Genomic DNA, 22,866 nt, shown 5'->3' on the forward strand with positions numbered 1-22,866 from the left:
CTCTATAAATAAATGTGACTTGATTAGACTTGACTTGACTAGGGACATAGAAACATAGAAACATAGAAATTAGGTGCAGGAGTAGGCCATTCGGCCCTTCGGCCCTTCGAGCCTGCACCGCCATTCAATATGATCATGGCTGATCATCCAACTCAGTATCCCATACCTGCCTTCTCTCCATACCCCCTGATCCCCTTAGCCACAAGGGCCACATCTAACTCCCTCTTAAATATAGCCAATGAACTGGCCTCAACTACCCTCTGTGGCAGAGAGTTCCAGAGATTCACCACTCTCTGCGTGAAAAAAGTTCTTCTCATCTCGGTTTTAAAGGATTTCCCCTTTATCCTTAAGCTGTGACCCCTTGTCCTGGACTTCCCCAACATCGGGAACAATCTTCCTGCATCTAGCCTGTCCACCCCTTAAGAATTTTGTAAGTTTCTATAAGATCCCCTCTCAATCTTCTAAATTCTAGAGAGTATAAACCAAGTCTATCCAGTCTTTTCTTCATAAGACAGTCCTGACATCCCAGGAATCAGTCTGGTGAACCGTCTCTGCACTCTACAATTTTACCAAAACCAACTAACCTACAAACCTGCACGTCTTTGGAGTGTGGGAGGAAACCGGAGCTCCTGGAGAAAACCCACGCAGTCACAGGGAGAACGTACAAACTCCATCCACCCGTAGTCAGAATCGAACCGGGATCTGTGGCACTGTGAGGCAGCAACTCTACCACTGCGCCACCGTGCTGCCTTCTGGTTTATTCTGCTGGCTGGGATAAGTACTGATCTACAGTGGAAAGCTTTGCTCTGCATGCTAGCCAAACAGATCAGCTGTAAATTCAAGCAAGTCAAACTCCAGTACAACAGGCAGAGCAAAGGGGAAGACACAGAGTGCAGAATATAGTTCTCAGTATTGTAGTGCATCAGTTCCAGAGACAAAATCCAATGTCCACAATGGGGTAGAGGTGAATCGGGCAGCACCCTAGCTTATTGCTGGAGAAACTCAGCGGATGAGGCAGCATCTATGGAGCGAAGGAAATAGGCAACGTTTCAGGTCGAAACCCTTCTTCAGACTGATGTGAGGGTGGGTGGGGAGGGGAGGCAAGAAGAAAGGAAGAGAGGGAGCCAGTGGGCTGAGAGGTTGAAGAAGGGTCTCGACCCGAAACGTCGCCTATTTCCTTCACTCCATAGATGCTGCCTCACCCGCTGAGTTTCTCCAGCATTTTTTGTCTACCTTCGATTTTCCAGCATCTGCAGTCCCTTCTTAAACACCCTAGCTTATTGATCGTTGGGAAGCCTGATAACAGAGGAGAAGAAGCTTCTCCTGGGTCTGGTGGTGAGTGCTTTCAACCTTCAGTACCTTCTGCTGAACGGGAGCGGGGAGAAGAAGGAATGGCCGAGGTGGGGCAGGGACAAGTTTGATGTGGTGAATCTGTGGAATTCATTGTCTCAGACGACTGCGGAAGTCAAGACATTGGGTATTTTTAAGGTGGAGGTTGCGAGGTTCTTGATTAGTACGGATGTCAAAGACCACGGGGAGAAGGCAGGAGAATGGGGTAGAATGGTGGTGTAGACTTAATGGGCCGAATGGCCTACTTCTGCACCTATGACTTATTAAGTTAGGAACTTATGGCCCGAAACGTCACCTATCCATGTTCTCAAGTGATGCTGCCTTCCTCCAGCATGTTGTAACTTTTTATAATGTTATTTAACAGCCTGGACTGTCATTACAACAGCATAGCTCCCAGAACAAGGGGTCACAGTTTAAGGATAAAGGGGAAATCTTTTAGGACTGAGATGAAAAAAACATTGGAGCTCGTCAGCCTGGGAAGGCAGTCCATCTAGGAGAGGGTAAACTATCTATGCATTTTGTTGTCTCTGTACTGTACACTGACAATGACAATTAAAATTGAATCTGAATCTGAATCTCTGATTTAAAACATCCACTGCCTTGTGGCCATATCCAGTCATTTTTTCACGCAGAGAGTGGTGAAACTGTGAAATTCTCTGCCACAGAATGTAGTTGAGGCCACAGTTCATTGGCTATATTTAAGAGGGAGTTAGATGTGGCCCTTGTGGCCTTGTACACTGACAATGACAATTAAAATTGAATCTGAATCTGAATCTGAAGGGATCAGGGGGTATGGAGAGAAGGCAGGGATGGGATACTGAGTTGGATGATCAGCCATGATCACATTGAATGGCGGTGCAGGCTCGAAGGGCCGAATGGCCTACACCTGCACCTATTTTCTATGTTTCTATATTTAGTACAGGCCGACAATTGTACCTTTTTATAATATTATTTAACAGCCTGAACTGACATTACAACAGTATTTTCACACAATGATTAATGCAGGCTTGTTATCCCCAGGGGTTAAAGATGGAGTCTTCGCCAGGCCTACTGAATTCTCTGCCCCCTCCAGCGTTGATGGTGTTAGCGTCGGCGACAGAAAGTGCTAACGGTAGTGCCAGCCTGTGCCAGCAAGGGCCGAGCTTTGCGGTGCCCGTCACCATGGAGAAAGGGCAGGTGCCCTTCTTGGGCTCATCCTACACCTTGGCACCAGTCTTTCACCAGGGGGACAGCTCAGGCGTCGAGTACCCTCCCCACCTGCTTCACCTCCACCCGCAGTTCGGCGTACTGGGCTACAGGCCCCTGCACCCGTACCCGCCCTTCCAGGAGGTGGAGTGCTTCCGCCAGGCCTACCTCGCAGGCTCCAAGTCTCTGAAGCAGCTTCCCAGCGCGGAGCCACCTCAGCTCCGCTACCTGGCCTCCGAGCGGGACTTCAAGAAGTACAGGGGACAACCGCCCGCTGGCTCAGCGACAACTGGGAAACGCAACCCGACGGGAACGCCGGGAATGACGGCCAGCTCCGAGACTCTGTGGAAAAGCTCCCAGCAAGGCAGGAGCAAAGGTAAGGAAAATGAGAAAATGGGTAGACACAACATGCTGGAGTAACTCAGCGGGACAGGCAGCATCTCCGGAGAGACGTTTCGGGTCGAGACCCTTCTTAAAGGAGGTTCATTGCTTTACTTGAGAGGGGGACAATTTGGTGACTTAGCCACGCAGTCACACAAAGAGACCCTTCGGCCCAACTCATCCATGCCGACCCAATTTCCCCCCTTTACGCTAGTCCCATCTGCCCGCGTTGGACCGATATCACTCTAAACCTTCCCCACCATTGGACCTGATCCAAGTGATTTTTAAATGCTGTTATCGTATCTGTCTCAACTACCTCTTCTGGCAGTTTTGGTGAACACAAAAGCTGGGGTTTAGACACACACAAAAAGCTGGGGTTTAGAGACACAGCGCAGAAACAGGTTCTTCGGCCCATCGAGCCATCACCTACCAGCAATCACTCCTTACACTAGCGACAATTTACAATTTAACTAAAATCAATTAACCTGTATGCAATAGACAATAGACAATAGGTGCAGGAGTAGGTAGACAAAAATGCTGGAGAAACTCAGCGGGTGCAGCAGCATCTATGGAGCGAAGGAAATAGGCAACGTTTCGGGCCGAAACCCTTCTTCAGAGGTGCAGTAGGCCATTTGGCCCTTCGAGCCAGCACCGCCATTCAATGTGATCATCCCCAATCAGTACCCCGTTCCTGCACTTCTCCCCATATCCCCTGACTCCGCTATTTTTAAGAGCTCTCTCTCTTGAGTGCCTTTGGAGTGTGGGAGAGAACCGGAGCACCCGGAGAAAACCCACGTGAGAACGTGCAAACTCCGTACAGACAGCGCCCGTGGTCAGGATCGAACCCGGGTCTCTGGCGCTGTGAGGCAGCAACTCTACCAATGCCGCCCGGAACAGCTCAGGCATCCTCCCATAAAAGGGTTAAGGAAGGCTTCTGGTGACTGAAAGAGGATTCTCAGCCAGGACACACAGGCGGGATCGCCGTCAGTGAAATTCTTTTGTCCTCTGGGATGGGACACAGATTGTGTGGCAAGTGTGAAACGAGGCCCATTTGTCAGGGGGACGGGTTTGCATGTAAGCCTGTTATGCTGTTAATTGGCTGTGAGGGGGCCATTGGCTACCTTCCTGTCTGTAGCTCAGTGGGTCGCTATATCTAAGGATTGTGTCCATGTCTTGCTGTTCGGGGAACCGCAACGGCTAATGTCCCCTCTCATCATCCCACCTCAATGCCACCCACGACCACGCTCTCCCCTCTTGAGACAACTTTGCATTTGAAACGCATGATATTAATGGGATTAGCGGCATGGTTTGGTCGGGCTAAATTGTCCCACTGCCAACTAGTCGGTGTATAAAGGATTTGAGGTTTACTTGCCCCTAAGTCATGTGGAAAGTGCCCTTTGTGGTTGATAATTTAACGTTTTAAAGTTACATTTTTAAAAGTTTTAAATTCAAAGTTTAGTTTAGTTTAAATATACAGCGCGGAAACAGCACAGATTACTTTATTACTCTGAAGAAGGGTTTCGGCCTGAAACGTTGCCTATTTCCTTCGCTCCATAGATGCTGCTGCACCCGCTGAGTTTCTCCAGCAATTTTGTGTACCTTCCACTTCATCACTCTTGTTCAGCTTTCTTCTGATCTCTCTTCTCTTCCAAGGGGTTGGACAGGCTAGATTCAGGAAGATAGTTCCCAATGTTGGGGAAGTCCAGAACTAGACGGTCACAGTTTAAGGATAAGAGGGAAGTCTTTTAGGACCGAGATGAGAAAAACATTTTTCACACAGAGAGTGGTGAATCTGTGGAATTCTCTGCCGCAGAAGGTAGTTGAGGCCACAGTTCATTGGCTATATTTAAGAGGGAGTTAGCTGTGGCCCTTGTGGCTAAAGGGATCGGGGTTATGGAGAGAAGGCAGGTACAGGATACTGAGTTGGATGATCAGCCATGATCATATTGAATGGCGGTGCAGGCTCGAAGGGCCGAATGGCCTCTACTCCTGCACCTATTTTCTATGTTTCTATGTTTCTATAATGGGAACTGCAACCAGATCGGAGCTGATTGCTTCGTTTGTTTTAGTTTTGAGACACGGCACGGAAACAGGCCCTTCGGCCCACCGAGTCCGTGCCGACCAGCGATCATCATACACTAACACTATCCTACACACACACACACACACACTGGGGACAATTTACAATTTTCACCAAGCCAACTAACCTGCAAACCTGCACGTCTTTGGAGTGTGGGAGGAAACCAGAGCACCCGGGGAAAACCCACGCAGGTCGCAGGGAGAACAGTGCTAACTCTGTACAGACAGCGCCCGTGGTCAGGATCGAACCTGGGTCCCGAGTGCTGTGAGGCGGCAACTCTGCCGCTGCGCCACCGTGACTAAAAGAAACAGCGAGACAGGCCCTTCGGCCCACAGAACCCATACTGACCATCGATCACCCGTTCACACACTAGTTCTGTGTTATCCCACTTTCTCATCCACTCCCTAGCACTAGGGGCAATTAACCTACAAACATGTATGTCTTTGGGATGTGGGAAGAAACGCAGCACCCGGAGGAAGCCCAAGCGGTCACAGGGAGAACGTGCAAACTCCACACAGACAGCACCCGACCAGGATTGAACTCAGGTCTCTGGTGCGGTTCTGCCTGCTGCACCACTGTGCTCTTACACGCAGGACGTTTGGAAGATGGATATGTGGTTCTCAAGGGTTTGTGTTTATTATTGTCATGTGTAACGTGGTACAGTGAAAAGCTGTGTGGTTAGTGAGGACACATGCCAGATACAGGTGAATGGGGCTAGCAAAAGATGGCTAGCATGGTCAGCATGGACTAGATGGGCCGAAGGGCCTGTTTCCACGCTGCACAGCTCCAAGGCTCGGAGGGAATATAGGCCAAACGGTGGTAAACTGACTAGAGGGGGCAAGTGGTGTCAGCACCATCTTTGTAGCTGGTACCACTTGGGTGGGTGAGAGATGGAGAGAGCAGGGACTCAGGGGTTACTTGAAGTTGGGGAAGTTTGTGTCAGAGTGGGAGCTGTGCAGTTTCTCATGTTGCCCCCTCTCGACGGACACCTCCGGCCACTCCACCCTCTTTGTCCTCTCCTTTGTCACTTCCCTTGTTCTCATGGAAATGAAGGGCGGGAGGGCGGAGGACATGTGGGGAGGGGATTGAGGTGGGAGGGGTCCTTGATAGAGGGGAGGAGAGGGGGGGGGGGAGGGGGGGGGGAGGAGAAGGAGCGGGGGACCCCGATGAGGAGATGGAGTGGGGGGGGGAAGGAGATAGATACATAGTGCAGCTTGCTTGTAACCAGAAAGGTGGTTAGGTGCTGGTGGGTAAGGCATTCTGCCCTTCGCAGCCAGCACTGCCATCTTTGTAGCTGGTTACGATTGGGTTGTGATCATGGCTGATCATCCACAATCAGTAACCCGTGCCTGCCTTCTCCCCATATCCCTTGATTCCACTCAGCCCCTAGAGCTCTATCTAACTCTCTCTTAAATACATCCAGTGATTTGGCCTCCACTGCCCTCTGTGGCAGGGAATTCCACACATTCACAACTCTCTGGGTGAAAAAGGTTTACTTCATCTCAGTTTTAAATGGCCTCCCCTTTATTTTTAGACTGTGTGGCCCCAGGTTCTGGACTCCCCGATCATTGGGAATTTTATTTTCCTGCATCAGGCTTGTCCAGTCCTTTTATAATATTATTGATCCTATTTATAATTTAAATACAAAGGATGAGGGGGCAGAGGGGGGGGGGAGGAGAGGGGGGGGTGGGGGAATGGAGGAGGAGGGGTGGGTGAAAAGGAGGGGTCTGAAGTTTGGACTGGGGGGGGGTGAAATGAGGGGGGAGGGAGGGGGGGGTGACTCCCGGTCAGGGAGCGTTTATTTTCTGGAGGGGGGTGGAGAGGAGGGATATTATTGATCCTTTTAGGGGGGTAAAGGAAGGAGGGGGGGGGGGGGGAGGGAGTGAAGGGAGGGGGGTGAAATGGGGGGTGAGGGGGGGGGGAGGGAGGAGGGGGTGAAGGAGGAGGGGTGAGAGGAGGAGGGGGAGAAGGAGGGGGGGGGGAGGGAGGGGGGTGAGGAGGAGGGGGGGGGTGAGGAGGGTAGGGGGGTGAAATGAGGAGGGAGGGAGTGTGAAGGGGGGTGAAGAGGAGGGGGGTGAAGAGGAGGGGAGGAGAGAGGGGGGGGGGGGTGGGGGAGGGAAGGGGGTGAAGGAGGGGGGGGTGAGGAGGAGGGGGGGTGGGGGGAGGTGGGAGGGGGGGGGTGGGGGTGAAGGAGGGGGGGAGGGAGGGGGGGGGAGGGAGGGGGGAGAGGAGGGGGAGAGGAGGGGGAGAGGAGGGGGGGGAGGAGGGGGGGAAGGAGGGGGTGAAGGGGAGGGGTTTGAGGAGGGGGGTGAGGGAGGGGGGGAGAAGGAGGGGGAGAGGAGGGGGGGAGAAGGAGAAGATGGCGTGTGGGGATGGTGATTGGAAATGGAGGGGGGGGGTGGGGATGGGTGGGGGGTGGGGGAGAAGATGGAGGAGGGGAGGGAGGGGGGAGGAGAGGAGATGGAGCAGAGGGGACTGCATTGTGATGGCCACCTGTGTAGCTGGGTGGGCTGGATATCAGGGAGGAGATGAGATGTGAATGTGAAAAGGCAAGCGCTGATTATTTTAACGCTTCCCACCGCGCCTTATTGCGTTGCCTCTTAAAGCAACAGGGAACCACCTTTTCACAGCCACAGTTTCCTTCGTCAGCTAGACACAAACAGCTGGAGTAACTCAGCGGGACAGACAGCAGACAAGGAATGGGTGACGTTTTGGCTCGAGATCTTTCTTCAGTAAGTTGGGGGGAGATACAGTCGATATTAGAGAGAGATATGCTGCACAACAAATGAATGAAAGAAAATGAATCGCGATAAAAGTAATGGAACCATCACCCATTCCTTTTCTCCAGAGATGCTGCCTGTCCCGCTGAGTTACTCCAGCATTCTGTGTCTATCTTCTGTTTAAACCAGCATCTGCAGTTCCTTTGGATATATTTCTTCCTGAGCTGTCTGGAGCCTCCATTATCCACAGGTTTAAGATCAGTCTTGGTAAGGAAGGAAACTTCACCTCACAAAATGCCTCAAAATGTGATTGCTATGTTAGTGAGAAGGTGCTTGCTCCACAGCCTAGCTAAGGAACCCCTCACACAGCACATGCACGGATATTGTCCATTCAAACCCGTGACTTAATGAGTTGCTTGCTCATAAAGCATTCTTCTTATTCAGAGACCAGGGGATTCAATTGGTGTTTAATCCCTTGCAACTGATAGGGGACGGCAAGAATAGACTCAAAGTCTATCTCAGGCCATTTGAGACAACCCCACGTTTAGTTTAGTTTGGAGATACAGTGTGGGAACAGGCCCTTCGGCCCCACCGGGTCCATGCCGACCATCGATCACCCGTTCATACTAGTTCCACTTTCTCATCCACTCCCCACACATTGGCTGCAACTTACAGAGGGCCATTTAACCTACTGGTCCGCACGTCTTTAGGACATGGGAGGAGACCGGATGAAGCCCATGTGTTTTTTTACACATGGTATCTGGAATTTATAGAAACTTACAAAATTCTTAAGGGGTTGGACAGGCTAGATGCAGGAAGATTATTCCCGATGTTGGGTAAGTCCAGAACAAGGGGTCACAGTTTGAGGATAAGGGGGAAGTCTTTTAGGACCGAGATGAGGAAAACATTTTTCACACAGAGAGTGGTGAATCTGTGGAATTCTCTGCCACAGAAGGTAGTTGAGGCCACAGTTCGTTGGCTATATTTAAGAGGGAGTTAGATGTGTCCCTTATGGCTAAAGGGATCAGGGGGTATGGAGAGAAGGCAGGGATGGGATACTGAGTTGGATGATCAGCCATGATCATATTGAATGGCGGTGCAGGCTCGAAGGGCCGAATGGCCTACTCCTGCACCTAATTTCTATGTTTCTATGAGTCCAGTGTCAAAATACACATTGAATATAGGTCAATATTAAATGTGTATTTTGACACTGGGCTCATATTTAGGTTATACTAGTTATATTGGGAATCTATGTAAATATAGTCTCTATGTAAATAAAGTTAAATGGTTAAAAGAAAACTTATATATAACAAAAAACTATGATCAGCCATGATCATATTGAATGGCGGGGCAGGCTCGAAGGGCCGAATGGCCTCTCCTGCACCTATTTTCTATGTTTCTATGGTACCGGGGGTGGTGGTGGAGGCAGATACAATAGTGACGTTTAGGAGGCTTTTAGATAGGCAAGTGGCTATGCAGGAAATAGAAGGATATGGATCACATGCAGGCAGAGGAGATTCGTTTCATTATCAAATCCAGTGGTGAACAGCTTAAGGATTGGAAGAGTAAGAACGCAATGAACTAAGAATGAGTTTAGAAGATAGTGACAAAATACTGGAGTAACTCAGCGGGACAGGCAGCATCTCTGGAGAGAAGGAATAGGTGACGTTTCAGGTCGGAAAATAAACCTGAAGAAGGGTTTTGACCCGAAACGTCACCTATTCCTTTCCCCCAGAGATGCTGCCTGATCCACTAAGCTGCACTAAAGAGTCTCTACCCGAAACGTTCACCTTCGCTCCATAGACGCTGCCTCACCCACTGAGTTTCTCCAGCATTTTTGTCTACCTTCGATTTTTCCAGCATCTGCAGTTCTTAAACACGAAGCTACTCCGGCATGTGAAGAAGGGTCTCGTCCCGCAAACGTGACCCATTCCTTCTCCCCAGAGATGCAGCCCGGCCATCAGGCTGAGTTACTCCAGCATTTTGTGTCGATCTACTGTGGTTTCGTCGAGTTTGGAAGGCAGTGAAATAGTTAAACTGAGTGGGAGGTAGTGGCAAACAGGGTGATTAATCGATGGGCATATATTGTGTGGGTTTAACATGTCTCTAAGCAGAAGTCAATGATCTGTGACTAATTAAGGCCATTTAAAAGCAAAGAGGTTCTGGTGGGCCTATTGATGAGAATCTTTTCAAATAGGTAGTTATTGTAATGCGAGCAGCTGTCTCCCTGAAGCTGGTCCAAATCCCTTTCTCCTCTGCTGGGAGTTTCGCCATGCAGGACACCAGATGGGTTGAGTGATTTCACACAGACCCCTCGAAACAGATACTTGCGATGCGGAAATCGCCTCTGTGGTTGGTGGGCAGGGGCAGCGATGGTAGAATCTGTGGGATGTGTGTATCTCGTAACAAAAAAACCGGCCCAGCTGTGGTCAAATAAGCCCATTGTGAGTCTTCTTTCAAAGCTGCACCTCCCAAGCTAAAATCAAACAAGGCACAGATAGTTGGCAACATCACCAGGGAAACACAGTAACATTATTCTTGTTCTTGCCGTTTGCTCATCCATCCTATGGAAGTGTCAATGGAAATGGATCAGTGGCCCTCTCTGCTTACCAGAGTATGACTCTAACCAGACTGATTCCTGGGATGTCAGGACTGTCTTATGAAGAAAGACTGGATAGACTTGGTTTATACTCTCTAGAATTTAGAAGATTGAGAGGGGATCTTATAGAAACTTACAAAATTCTTAAGGGGTTTGGACAGGCTAGATGCAGGAAGATTGTTCCCGATGTTAGGGAAGTCCAGGACAAGGGGGTCACAGCTTAAGGATAAAGGGGAAATCCTTTAAAACCGAGATGAGAAGAACTTTTTTCATGCAGAGAGTGGTGAATCTCTGGAACTCTCTGCCACAGAGGGTAGTTGAGGCCAGTTCATTGGCTATATTTAAGAGGGAGTTAGATGTGGCCCTTGTGGCTAAGGGGATCAGGGGGTATGGAGAGAAGGCAGGTACGGGATACTGAGTTGGATGATCAGCCATGATCATATTGAATGGCGGTGCAGGCTCGAAGGGCCGAATGGCCTACTCCTGCACCTAATTTCTATGTTTCTATGTTTCTATAATATGCACTAAATCAGAGGTTAGGGGAGACTTTAAGTTTTGTTTATCAGCATTTAGTGTTTATCTTTGGTCTAAACCAGCATCTGCAGTTCCCCCCTACCTGTCCCACTAAGTTACTCCAGCATTTTGTGTCCATCTTTAAGGGGCTGTCCCACTTGGGCGACCTAATCCGTGAGTTCTGGCGAGTTTGGCCCTCGACTCGTATTCGCAGCATGGTCGACACGAGGTTGTAGGAGGTCTTCGTAACTCTCCTTCATGCTCGAGAGTGGTCTCCGTGTACTTGAGGCTGCAGCTAGGTCGCAGCGGTTTTTTTCAATATGTTAAAAAATGCCCGCGAGTAAAAAAAGTTCGCACCCGGAGCACCCAGAGAAAACCCACGTGGTCCCGGGAGGAACGTACAAACTCCGTACAGACAGCACCCAAAGTCAGGATGGAACCCGGGTCTCTGGCGCTGTGAGGCAGCAACTCTACCGCTGCGCCCAACTGCCACCACTTGGTGTTATTTAGTTAGAGTGGTGTGGAGGGTCCGCGTTCTGTAGGATAGTGAAGGATTTCCAAGGGTAGAGATGTGGCATCTTCCACATCTGGGCAGCGGTGGAGTTGCTGCCTCACAGCGCCAGAGACCCGGGTTCGATCCTGACTACAGGCGCCGTCTGTACGGAGTTTGTACATTCTCCACGTAACCATGTGGGTTTTCTCCGGGTGCTCCGGTTTCCTCCCGCACTCCAAAGACCTACAGATTTGTAGGTTAATTGGCTTGGTAAAATTATAAATTGCTCCTAGTGAGAGACCTCTTCCACCCCTGCAACGGACTGTTCCAGCCGCTACGGTCAGGCAAACGCCTCCGTTGCCATGCAGTGAGAACGGAGAGGTTGAGAAGGTGTTTCTTCCCAGAGGCAATTCGGACTGTAAACGCCTTTCTCACCAGGGACTAACTCTACAGAACGTTTTTCCTTCTATTATTTATTATGTAAAAGAATATGTGTGTTATGATTGTGTTTATAATTTGTTTGGTTGTTTTGTTGTTTGTCTTTTGCACAAAAGTCCGCGAGCATTGCCACTTTCATTTCACTGCACATCTCGTATGTGTATGTGACAAATAAACTTGACTTGACTTGACTAGTGTGTGTGGGATGGTGCTCGTGAGCAGGACGATCGCTGGTTGGCGCGGACTCGGTGGGCCAAAGTGCCTGTTTCCCCGCTGTATCTCCAAAACGAAAACATCTGCCTTTGATGAAGTATTCTACTTGAGTGTTACACTGGAGTGAAATCCACACCTCAAAGGCAGCAGCAGTGCAGAACTCCTTCATTTCTGAGCTGTGATTAGGTGCTAAAGTGTCTGGGTTGCAACCAGGACAAATAAACGCGTTAATTTATTGTGACACTTGTTGCCTTGGAACTGAGTCGAGGAGGAAATGGCATAGCTGTGGGTTAGGGCCTGTGACCCATTATACTGGCCAGACGTTGGTCAAACAGATGGGTTTTTATAGGAGTCTGCTGGTTTCGTGGTTAGCAGTCCTGATTCCAGCTTTATGTTGTCCTGCCTTTAATTGCTTCAATTCCCCAGATGCCGCGATGAGATTCGATCTCACATCCCCCGATACTTTTTCCAGCCCTTTGTCAATTAACCCGCTCACAGCCGCCATGCCCGACCACGGCTTTAAACAAGCGGCATTAACCCTTTCACCAGCCACCAACCGCGTGAACAGAATGTCATAACATCATACAACAGTGGAGCAGAACGAGGCCAATCGGCCCATCAAGTCCGCTCCGCCGTTCTTTCTTTTAAAATCTTTTTATTCGTTTTTTTTCAAAAACAAAAACAAAACAACTGAAAAAATGATAAACATAACAATGATATTGATACACAGGGATCAGGAATACATTAATAACAGGTATAACCTAAATATGGTGGCCGATTGGGAAAGGGGGAGACCTGGGTGTCATGGTACACCAGTCATTGAAGGTAGGCATGCAGGTGCAGCAGGCAGTAAAGAAAGCGAATGGTATGTTAGGCTTTCATTGCAAAAGGATTTGAGTATAGGAGCAGGGAGGTTCTACTGCAGTTGTACAGGGTCTTGGTGAGACCACACCTGGAGTATTGCGTACAGTTTTGGTCTCCAAATCTGAGGAAGGACATTATTGCCATAGAGGGAGTGCAGAGAAGGTTCACCAGACTGATTCCTGGGATGTCAGGACTGTCTTATGAAGAAAGACTGGATAGACTTGGTTTATACTCTCTAGAATTTAGGAGATTGAGAGGGGATCTTATAGAAACTTACAAAATTCTTAAGGGGTTGGACAGGCTAGATGCAGGAAGATTGTTCCCGATGTTGGGGAAGTCCAGGACAAGGGGTCACAGCTTAAGGATAAGGGGGAAATCCTTTAAAACCGAGATGAGAAGAACTTTTTTCACACAGAGAGTGGTGAATCTCTGGAACTCTCTGCCACAGAGGGTAGTTGAGGCCAGTTCATTGGCTATATTTAAGAGGGAGTTAGTTGGCCCTTGTGGCTAAGGGGATCAGGGGGTATGGAGAGAAGGCAGGTACGGACTGGGTTGGATGATCAGCCATGATCATATTGAATGGCGGTGCAGGCTCGAAGGGCCGAATGGCCTACTCCTGCACCTAATTTCTATGTTTCTATGAGTCCAGTGTCAAAATACACATTGAATATAGGTCTATATTAAATGTGTATTTTGACTCTGGACTCATATTTAGGTTATACCAGTTATATTGGGAATTATGTAAATATAGTCTCTATGTAAATAAAGTTAAATGGTTAAAAGAAAACTTATATATAACAAAAAAAAAAGAAAAAAGGAAAAAAAACCCAAATGCCCCTAAAATTTGCAGCCCAGATTCCGTTCCCCTTGTTCTGTTTAATTTATTGCCACCTGTACCCGAGGTACAGTGAAAAGTTTTGTTGCATGCTAACCAGTCAGCGGAAAGACAACACATGATTACAATCGAGCCGTTTACAGTGTGTAGATATGTGATAAGGGAATAATGTTTAATGCAAGGTAAAGCCAGCAAAGTCCGATCAAGGATAGTCCGAGGGTCACCAATGAGGTAGATGGTAGATCAGCACTGCTCTCTGGTTGTGGTAGGACGGTACAGTTGCCTGATAACAGCTGGGAAGATTTGATCCTGGCTGATCTATCTTTCCCTCTCAACCCCATTTTCCTGCCTTCTCCCCTATAAAACGATCACAATCCCGGATTTTAAATGATATTCGGACAGGTATATGAACAGGACGTGTTTAGAGGGCTATGGGCTAAATGCAAGCAAATGGGACTAGTCCAGTATTGACAGCACAATGGCTCAGCGTTAGAGTTGCTACCTCACAGCACCAGTGACATGCACTCAATCCTGACTACGGATGCTGTCTGTATGGAGTTTGCACGATCTCCCTGTGACCATGTGAGTTTTCTCCAGGTGCTTTGGTTCCCTCCAACACTCCAAACACGTGCAGGTTTGTAGGTTCACAAAAAAGCTGGAGAAACTCAGCAGGTGCAGCAGCATCTATGGAGCGAAGGAAATAGGCAACGTTTCGTCCCGAAACGTTGCCTATTTCCTTCGCTCCATAGATGCTGCTGCACCCGCTGAGTTTCTCCAGCTTTTTTGTGTACCTTCGATTCTCCAGCATCTACAGTTCCTTCTTAAAGGTTACTTCAGGTTTGTAGGTTAATTGGCTTTGGTGAAATTAGAAATTGTCCCTAGTGTGTAGGATAGTGTTAGTGTTAGTGTACGGGGCGACGCGGACTCGGTGGGCCGAAGGGCCTGTTTCCACGCTGTATCTCTAAAGTATGATTCTACGATAGACTTAAAATGCTGGAGTTACTCAGCAGGTCAAGCAGCATTTTTGGAGAAAAGGAATAGCTGACGCTTCAGATTGAGGCCCTTCATCAGACTGAAAGAAGGGTCTCGCCCTGAAACGTCACCTGTTCCTTCTCTCTAGAGATGCTGCCTGACCAGCTGAGCTACTCCAGCATTTTGTGTCTATCTTCAGTGTAAACCAGCATCTGCAGTTCCTTCCTACACAGATGATATGGCTTGGCTTGCATCTTACGGGCAGGTGGGACTGGTGTAGATGGGATATGTTGGTGGGCGTGGGCAAGTTGGACCACCACCACCCCTCCTTCTCATGGCCGATCATCGGTTCATGAGTTGGATGGGGTGCCGGGCCAAAACTCCTCAGCTGGACAGCCGGCTGGGCTTTGTGTACAGTCCAGCACCCGGGGCCAACTCACCATTCACCCAGCCACGGCCGAGTCGGTCAATGGATTGCCATTGGGAATTTGTGCCATATTTTGACCTTTTGTCCCTTATTTGGGAGTGAGGAGCTACACGTTGGCAGCCCGACGTGTATCTGGAGGGCAGAGTTCGCCAGTCTCATGGTTGTGTGTGTGTGTCTCTCTGCAGGCAGTAAGCTGGCACAAGACTTCTGTGTGTTTCTGCGATGCCCTCTGTGCCAGGAGGAGTTGAAGCGAGGAGATGTCCAGCAACACCTACAGCAGGAACTGGAGAGACTCTCTGCCCTGCAGCCCAGGTCTGTACCAGGGACTCCAGCCCAGCTACACTCGCCCCGAGTCAATGATTCAATGCTTCCTTATTGTCCCATGTACCGAGGTACAGTGAAATGCTTTGTACAGTGTCCGATGTACTGCCTGCCGATGCATGCCGTGGCAGGCTCCCCCACTCCCCCATTCCTGGGTTCCTCCTTCAATCTTGGCGGCGGCCCCCCTCACTCTCCGATGGTCTCCCTCACTCTCCGATGGTCCCCCTCACTCTCTGATGGTCTCCCTCACTCTCCGATGGTCCCCCTCACTCTCTGATGGTCCCCATCACTCTCCGATGGTCTCCGATGGTCTCCGATGGTCCCCATCACTCTCCGATGGTCATCACCGATGGTCTCACTCTCCGATGGTCCCCCTCACTCTCCGATGGTCTCCCTCACTCTCCGATGGTCCCCCTCACTCTCTGATGGTCCCCATCACTCTCCGATGGTCTCCGATGGTCTCCGATGGTCCCCATCACTCTCCGATGGTCTCCCTCACTCTCCGATGGTCCCCATCACTCACCGATGGTCTCCCTCACTCTCTCCGACGGCCCTCCTCACTCTCCGAGAAGGCAGGAACGGGGTACTGATTGGGGATGATCAGCCATGATCACATTGAATGGCGGTGCTAGTTTGAAGGGCTGAATGGCCTACTCCTGCACCTATTGTCTATTGTCCCTCCTCTCTCTCCGACAGCCTTCCTCACTCTTGACCCTGTCTATTTCTCACGGAATTTTACACACTTTCACCCAATCTCACCTCGGCCTCCGATGCAGCAGAGAAAACAATCCAAGTGTGTCCAACCTCTCCTTATAGAAATGCCCTCTCATCCAGGCATCATCTTGGTAAACCCCTTCTCCAGAGCCCCCACATCTATCCCGGAATGGGGCGACCAGAACTGCACATAACACTCCAAATGCCTCCAGTCCTATAAAGCTGCAACATGAGTTCCTGACTCTTGTACTCATTGCCCTGACCGATGAAAGCAAGCTTTCCAAACACCTCCTTCACCTCTGGTTGGAACTTTCATCGGGACAAGGGGTGAGGAAGAAAGGTGAGATGTCATTCTCATATGTATTCCCGGAAACCAGATTAACCCAGGCTTGTTTCTTTCAGCTGCGAGAAGGAGCTACTGAACGAGAGTACATCACACCAACCGGCATCGGTAACTATAGTTCCTCTCTCTCCTCTCCCTCTCCCTCTCCTCTCCCTCTCCCTCTCCCTCTCCTCTCCCTCTCCCTCTCCCTCCCTCTCCCTCTCCCTCTCCCTCTCCCCTCTCCCCTCTCCCTCTCCCTCGCTCCCTCTCCCTCTCCCTCTTCCCCTCTCTCTCCCTCTCCCCCTCCCCCCCCTCTCCCTCTCCCCCCTCCCCCTCTCCCTCTCCCTCTCCCCTCCATCCTCCCTCTCCCCTCTCCCTCTCTCCCTCCCCTCTCCCTCTCCCTCCCTCTCCCCCCTCTCTCCCCCTCTCCCTCTCTCTCTCTCCCCCTCTCCCCCTCTCGCCCTCTCCCTCTCCCTCTCTCTCTCTCCCTCTCCCTCTCTCCCTCTCTTTCTCCCCCTCTCCCCCTCTCCCTCTCCCTCTCTCCCTCCGCTCTCTCTCTCCCCCTCTCCCCCTCTCCCCCTCTCCCTCCGTCTCCATCTCTGTCTCTCCGTCTGGGTGACGTTTCAGGTCGAGACCCTTATTCAGGCTAGACTAGTTAGTTGGGCAACTTGGGAGGGCCAAGCATCATGGAGTGTGAGTGTCGGAGAGAGTTGCCGACCTTTGGGATGTGGCCGTACTAACTCATCTTGTCTCCACCCACAGTCACCGCCGGTCAAGGAAGAGGTAGACTCTCCCCGCGGGTCACCTCTGTCGATCGATGGTGGGCACCATTTGGAAAGGCAGCAGGTGAGTACTGGGCCTTACGATGAGTGATGCACTCGAATGATTACCATGCTCTCAAGAGCGCACTTTCCGAGGTTTAACGTGCAAAATCATTATCCCCTCCACTGTTAGGCCAATGGGTTGGTTTAGTTTAGTTCAGAGATACAGTGCGGATAAGGCCCTTCGGCCCACCGAGTCCGCACCGACCAGCGATCCCCGCACATTAACACTATCCTACACACACTAGGGACAATTTCACCGCAGCCAATTAACCGGCAAACCTGTACGTACGTCTTTGGAGTGTGGGAGGAAACCGAAGATGTCCGAAGGAAACCGGGGAGAACGTGCAAACTCCGTACAGACAGCACCCGTAGACAGGATCCAACCCGGGTCTCTGGCGCGGTAAGGCAGCAACTCTACCGTGTCACTCTCAAGGCTACTCTCTGCCTCCGTAGCCTCACAGAGAGATACAGACACAATAAGAGGCCCTTCAGCCCATCGAGTCCACACCAACCGACCATTTACATCCATCTTATATTAATCCCAATCCCTGCGTTCTCATCAACCCTGTTGTGATTCCACCGCTCCCCAACACACATTTACAGAGGCCCAATAAACTACCTGCATTTAGGACTTTGGGATACAGAGGGAGGGGGACCAGACCCAGTGGGCACAAGGCGAACCTGCAAACTCTGTACAGACAGCACCCGCAGTTATAATCAAACCCGGGTCTCTGGCGCTGTAATGCGGCAACTCTTCCGCTGTGCCACTTGTCGGGTACAGAAGTGACTCCTGCATCTTCCAAGGAACAGTAACCACAACTATCCCTATGTCTATGTGTCCACAGACCTTTCAGCAAGTAAGAATTAACAGAGAGAGTCGGCGGAATGGTGAGTCTTTAACACGGCAACAAAGTTAGAAGAAATGCTGAGGATGTCGACGAAATGCTGGAGTTACTCAGCGGGTCAGGCAGCATCTCTGTAGAATTTAGAATCTGAATCCAGGCAGCGACTGCCGCTACCACCACCGCCGGCCGTCACCCGCACTCCGGCTGCCCACAGGCTGTGACCATCGACCGCTGATCCTCACCTCTCTGGGGCCATCAACAGATGGCGACAATGGGCTAAGTGTTCGGCTGGCGACCGGAAGGTAGCCGGTTCGAATCCCGCTTGGAGTGCATACTGTCGTTGTGTCCTTGGGGCAAGACACTTCACCCACCTTTGCCTGTGTGTAAAATGTAATGTAATTATGTGAAGCACTTTGCGGTCAATGCAAGTTGACTGAAAATGTGCTATATAAATAAGATTATTATTATTATTATTATTATTAACACACCCTGATAACACTCTCTGGGCCCAGTCCCAGACTGAGAGTCTGAAGAAGGGTCTTGATCCATGTTTCCAGAGATGCTGCCTGACCCGCTGAGTGATCCCAGCACTTTGTGTATTAAACAGCAACTGTAGTTGTTTGTTTAAACTACTTACACAATCTACTTCTTATCGAGTCCACACACAAGATTAGATGTTGTCCAGCCAGAGCATACAATGGTGGCTGTCTTGTGTTTCATGTGCATGGTGGTGGAAGGATTGGTGGAGACAGGGCCGTGATGTGTACACTCTTCCCTGGACCCCACTTACACAATAATAATATCTCACTCTGTTATAGCGGACAATCAGCAATAACAGACAACACTATGGCCCGTTATAACGAGATACTCACCCATTGGACATGTAAGCACCCATACACCAAAATCTCCATCGTCGATATATAAATACAGTAGCAGAGGGACATTGGGGAGAGGGGTGGGAAGAGTTCAAGGGTCGGGACCATGTCCTAACCCCCTATGCTGCCTCGTCTCACAGCCACCATCTCATGTTGTGTTCTGTCCATCCCACAGCCCGAGCAAAGAGATGCAAGCGGCCCAGACCTTCAGACGAGGAGCAGGTACGTGTGCCTGACCGGCTCGAGAGGGAACGGTGGCCAAATAACTCCTTGTAGACCCGGCCGGGAAACATAAAGGCCCAACTTGAACCCCGGGGCCTCTTGAAGAAAGGGGGGGGGGCATATAAATGCAGAACCATTTAGTTTAGTTTAGTTTAATAATTTTGTGTTAGTTGTTTAGTTAGTCTAGTTCAGTTTAATTTAGTTTAGTTGTTCAGTTTAATTTAATTTAATTTATTCATTTAATTTAATTTATTCATTTAATTTAATTTATTCATTTAATTTAATTTAATTTAAGTTAATTTAAATCCATGTTGAATTATGCTTTATCTGATGGGATCAATTGCAAGCTTAACCTTTAACACCTCAACATTTTGTAACATTCACTCGGTTATAGGGGATACTCGGCCACAGTAACGGAACCAGCCCCCTCTGTGTTCATGGTCAGTTGTGGCCAGGGGTTTGCTGCAGTTAAATTGAGTTTATTCTCGTCACGTGTACCGAGGTACAGTGAAAAGCTTTTTTGTTGCGTGCTATCCAGTCAGCGGAAAGACTATGCATGATCACAACTGAGCTGTCCACAGTCAGCAGGCAGGCTTACTGGTTGGGAGAGGACGCACTGTTACTGGTTGGGAGAGGACGTACGCGGTTCGCCCTCGTCGCGCTCGTTTCGAGCGAGTCCGAAGATTTTTGCCACTCACTCCCTTCTGTTGTACAGGTCGTCGGCCCCTTTCCCAAGGATCCCAGATTCCCGGATGCGGAGGAAGACGGGAGCCAGCATGCGGAGAACTCCTGGCAGAGCTTGGAGAGGAGCAACGTGGGGCTGAGAGGTAGGGGGCAGCAGAGGGCTCTGCTGGTTCATGCTGGCATGGATCGGGTTGGTCCTGGGCTTGACCAAGTTGGCCATCCGCGTGTCACAACGCCAGGCGGGAGAGCGCTCAGCCCGAGCCGGCTGCCCGCCCCTCTTCAGGTGTTACACGCACGCCTGGGTGACCCTAGAGAGGGACTGCGCGCTGTCCACAAGCACCGCAGGGGGTTAAATGTATCAATAAAGATTGTAACATATTTACATCAGTCTGAAGAAGGGTTTCAGCCCGATTTCCTTCGCTCCATAGATGCTGCTGCACCCGCTGAGTTTCTCCAGCATTTTTATGTGCCTAGGATTGTAACATAGTTGTACAGCAGTGTAGTTAGTATATTTGTTTGTCTTGTATTGTGGTGGTGGGTTCCGTTTTGTTTTATTATATTGTAAATATTATTTTTAATTATTGAATACATTTTTTGATAAAACAGGGGGCACGGGGGCACAGCGGTAGAGTTGCTGCCTTTTTTTTACCAAAAATAAATTTAATAAATTATTACAATAATATATACAATACAAAACAAACGCACCCCCATCATAATATAATAGACAATAGACAATAGGTGCAGGAGTAGGCCATTCGGCCCTTCGAGCCAGCACCGCCATTCAATGTGATCATGGCTGATCATCCACAATCAGTACCCCGTTCCTGCCTTCTCCCCATATCCCCTGACTCCGCTATCTTTAAGAGCCCTATCTAGCTCTCTCTTGAAAGCATCTAGAGAACCGGCCTCCACCGCCCTCTGAGGCAGAGAATTCCACAGACTCACCACTCTCTGGGTGAAGAAATGTTTCCTCGTCTCCGTTCTAAATGGCTTACCCCTTATTCTTAAACTGTGGCCCCTGGTTCTGCACTCCCCCAACATCGGGAACATATTTCCTGCCTCTAGCGTGTCCAAACCCTTAATAATCATATATGTCTCAATAAGATCACCTCTCATCATTCTAAACTCCGGAGTATACAAGCCCAGCCGCTCCATTCTCTCAGCATATGACAGTCCCGCCATCCCGGGAATTAACCTTGTCAACCTACTCTGCACTCCCTCAATAGCAAGAATGTCCTTCCTCAAATTAGGGGACCAAAACTCCACACAATACTCCCAATTATCTAAACAAATATTCCTAAATTTACACTGTTAATGTTACAATCCTAGTCAAGGATGCGGTCCCCAGCGGTCCCGGGAATCCCCCAGGTTGCCCGTGGACAGGGGGTGGAGGTGGAGGTAATCCCGGAAAAGGGGTGGGCAGCCGGCTCGGGGCAGAGCCCTCCACTGCCTGGCGCTGTGACTCGCGGATGGCCAGCTTGGCCAGGCCCAGGAGCAGCAACCCAACCAGGACATCTTCATCCCTACCCTCTCCCCTACAAACAGGGTGTCCAAAGATGAGGATGGTGGGTGTGAAGGGCAGCCAGAAGGCAAGGAGCAGCCCCTTTAGTTATTGGAATGGGCTGCAGCCTCACGCACTCCATATACACGTGGTACATAGACTCGTCCAGCCCGCTACAGTGGCAGGCAGCTGGCCCGTCTGGGAACCGCGAGAGAAACAGGTTGCAGGGAACACCTCAGTGCAATACCCTCCACCCCAGCTCCCCGATGTAGAGGGGGAGGGTCCCTGCGTAGAGAGACCCCCACTGGAGGGCCACTCACAGCCATAAGGCAACACTGACCGACCGATCGCCACTTTGTGTCGGGGTGTTGAATCAGGACGAGGAAGTGCCAGTGTTGCTGTGACCAACTCCTGCCTTCGTTCTTTGTCACAGGGTCCAGTTCCCATCTGGCGCCAGGCCTGACGAGCCGAGACAGTGAGGGTGATGTGGACACCGATGGCGATGAGCCGCCACTCTCGTCCAAACTGAAGTATCCTTTGTTCCATTTTCCTCCCCCCCCCCAGGGCAGCACAGTGGCGCAGCGGTAGAGTTGCTGCCTCACAGCGCCAGGGACCTCGGTTCAATCCTGACCACGGGTGCTGTCTGTACGGGGTTTGGGGGGAGGATGAGGTGAGGGTGTGTAGAGAGAGGGGGAAGGGAGGGTGTGGGGAGTGGGGAGGTTATGGAGAGAGGTGAGAATGGTGTGGGGAGAGGGGAGGGGGAGTAGAGAGGGTGGAGATAGGGAGGGTGTGTGGAGGGGAGGGAGGGGGGGGGGGGGGAAAGGAAAGGGGTCGGGAGGAGGGGAGGGGGAGTGGAGAGGGGAGGGGGTAGGGGAGGGAAGGGGTGGGGAAGAGGGGAGGGGGGATGGTGGGGGAGAGGGGAGGGTGGGGAAGGGAGGGGAGGGGGAGTGGAAGTGGAGGGAGGGGGGGGGGGGTGTGGGGGGAGGGGAGGGTACACATGAAGAGGGGCTGGGCAAACACTTCAGCCCACTGCCCTTTCTCCCGTGACCTTCTAAGGGAGGTGTGCTCCAGCTGTGCTCCAGCTGTGCTCCAGGTGTGCTCCAGGTGTGCTCCAGCTGTGCTCCAGCTGTGCTCCAGGTGTGCTCCAGCTGTGCTCCAGCTGTGTCCTTGACCTGAACAACTGTGCAGATGCCCAGCAGCGGGGCGTGTGGAAGGCCAAGCACACACACTGATGGAGGCCCAGGATAAGGACAGCCCAACACTAAGGCAAGTCCCTCTGTAGCTGCCTGAAGACCCAGCCACTGAGTTGGTGATGAGTCGATAGAGTCCAGAGTATTTTATTTATTGTCATGTGTCCCAGATAGAGCAAGATATTCTCACTCACAGCAGCACAACAGGAGATGTAGACATAGTACACTGTAAACAATATCATAAACTGGAAATAAAAACGTTCAGTGTGTGTCTATATAATCACAAATACACACATAT

General features: G+C 50.4%; 1 protein-coding gene across 1 annotated transcript; it reads left to right on the forward strand.

The window, feature by feature from the left end:
- The first annotated feature begins 1,125 nt into the window (after positions 1–1,125).
- On the forward strand, positions 1,126–22,660 carry LOC129714415 (E3 ubiquitin-protein ligase Rnf220-like). Its single transcript, XM_055663994.1, has 9 exons — positions 1,126–2,911; positions 15,256–15,382; positions 16,508–16,556; positions 17,190–17,273; positions 18,097–18,139; positions 19,147–19,193; positions 19,909–20,020; positions 21,812–21,908; positions 22,567–22,660. Exons 1-9 carry the CDS (start codon positions 2,350–2,352, stop codon positions 22,658–22,660), a joined length of 1,215 nt encoding a protein of 404 aa, XP_055519969.1. The 5' UTR covers positions 1,126–2,349.
- Positions 22,661–22,866: the final 206 nt, after the last annotated feature.

This window comes from Leucoraja erinacea, chromosome 39 (assembly GCF_028641065.1).
Source record: "Leucoraja erinacea ecotype New England chromosome 39, Leri_hhj_1, whole genome shotgun sequence".
NCBI classification, from domain to species: domain Eukaryota; kingdom Metazoa; phylum Chordata; class Chondrichthyes; order Rajiformes; family Rajidae; genus Leucoraja; species Leucoraja erinaceus.

Bases quoted from the DNA above. Each gene is read 5' to 3' on its own strand.
- LOC129714415 (XM_055663994.1), top strand. From the start codon at position 2,350: ATGCAGGCTTGTTATCCCCAGGGGTTAAAGATGGAGTCTTCGCCAGGC. The intron at 2,912-15,255 runs GTAAGGAAAATG...GTCTCTCTGCAG, and splicing joins CCAGCAAGGCAGGAGCAAAG to GCAGTAAGCTGGCACAAGAC. The intron at 18,140-19,146 runs GTGAGTCTTTAA...TCCATCCCACAG, and splicing joins CAGAGAGAGTCGGCGGAATG to CCCGAGCAAAGAGATGCAAG.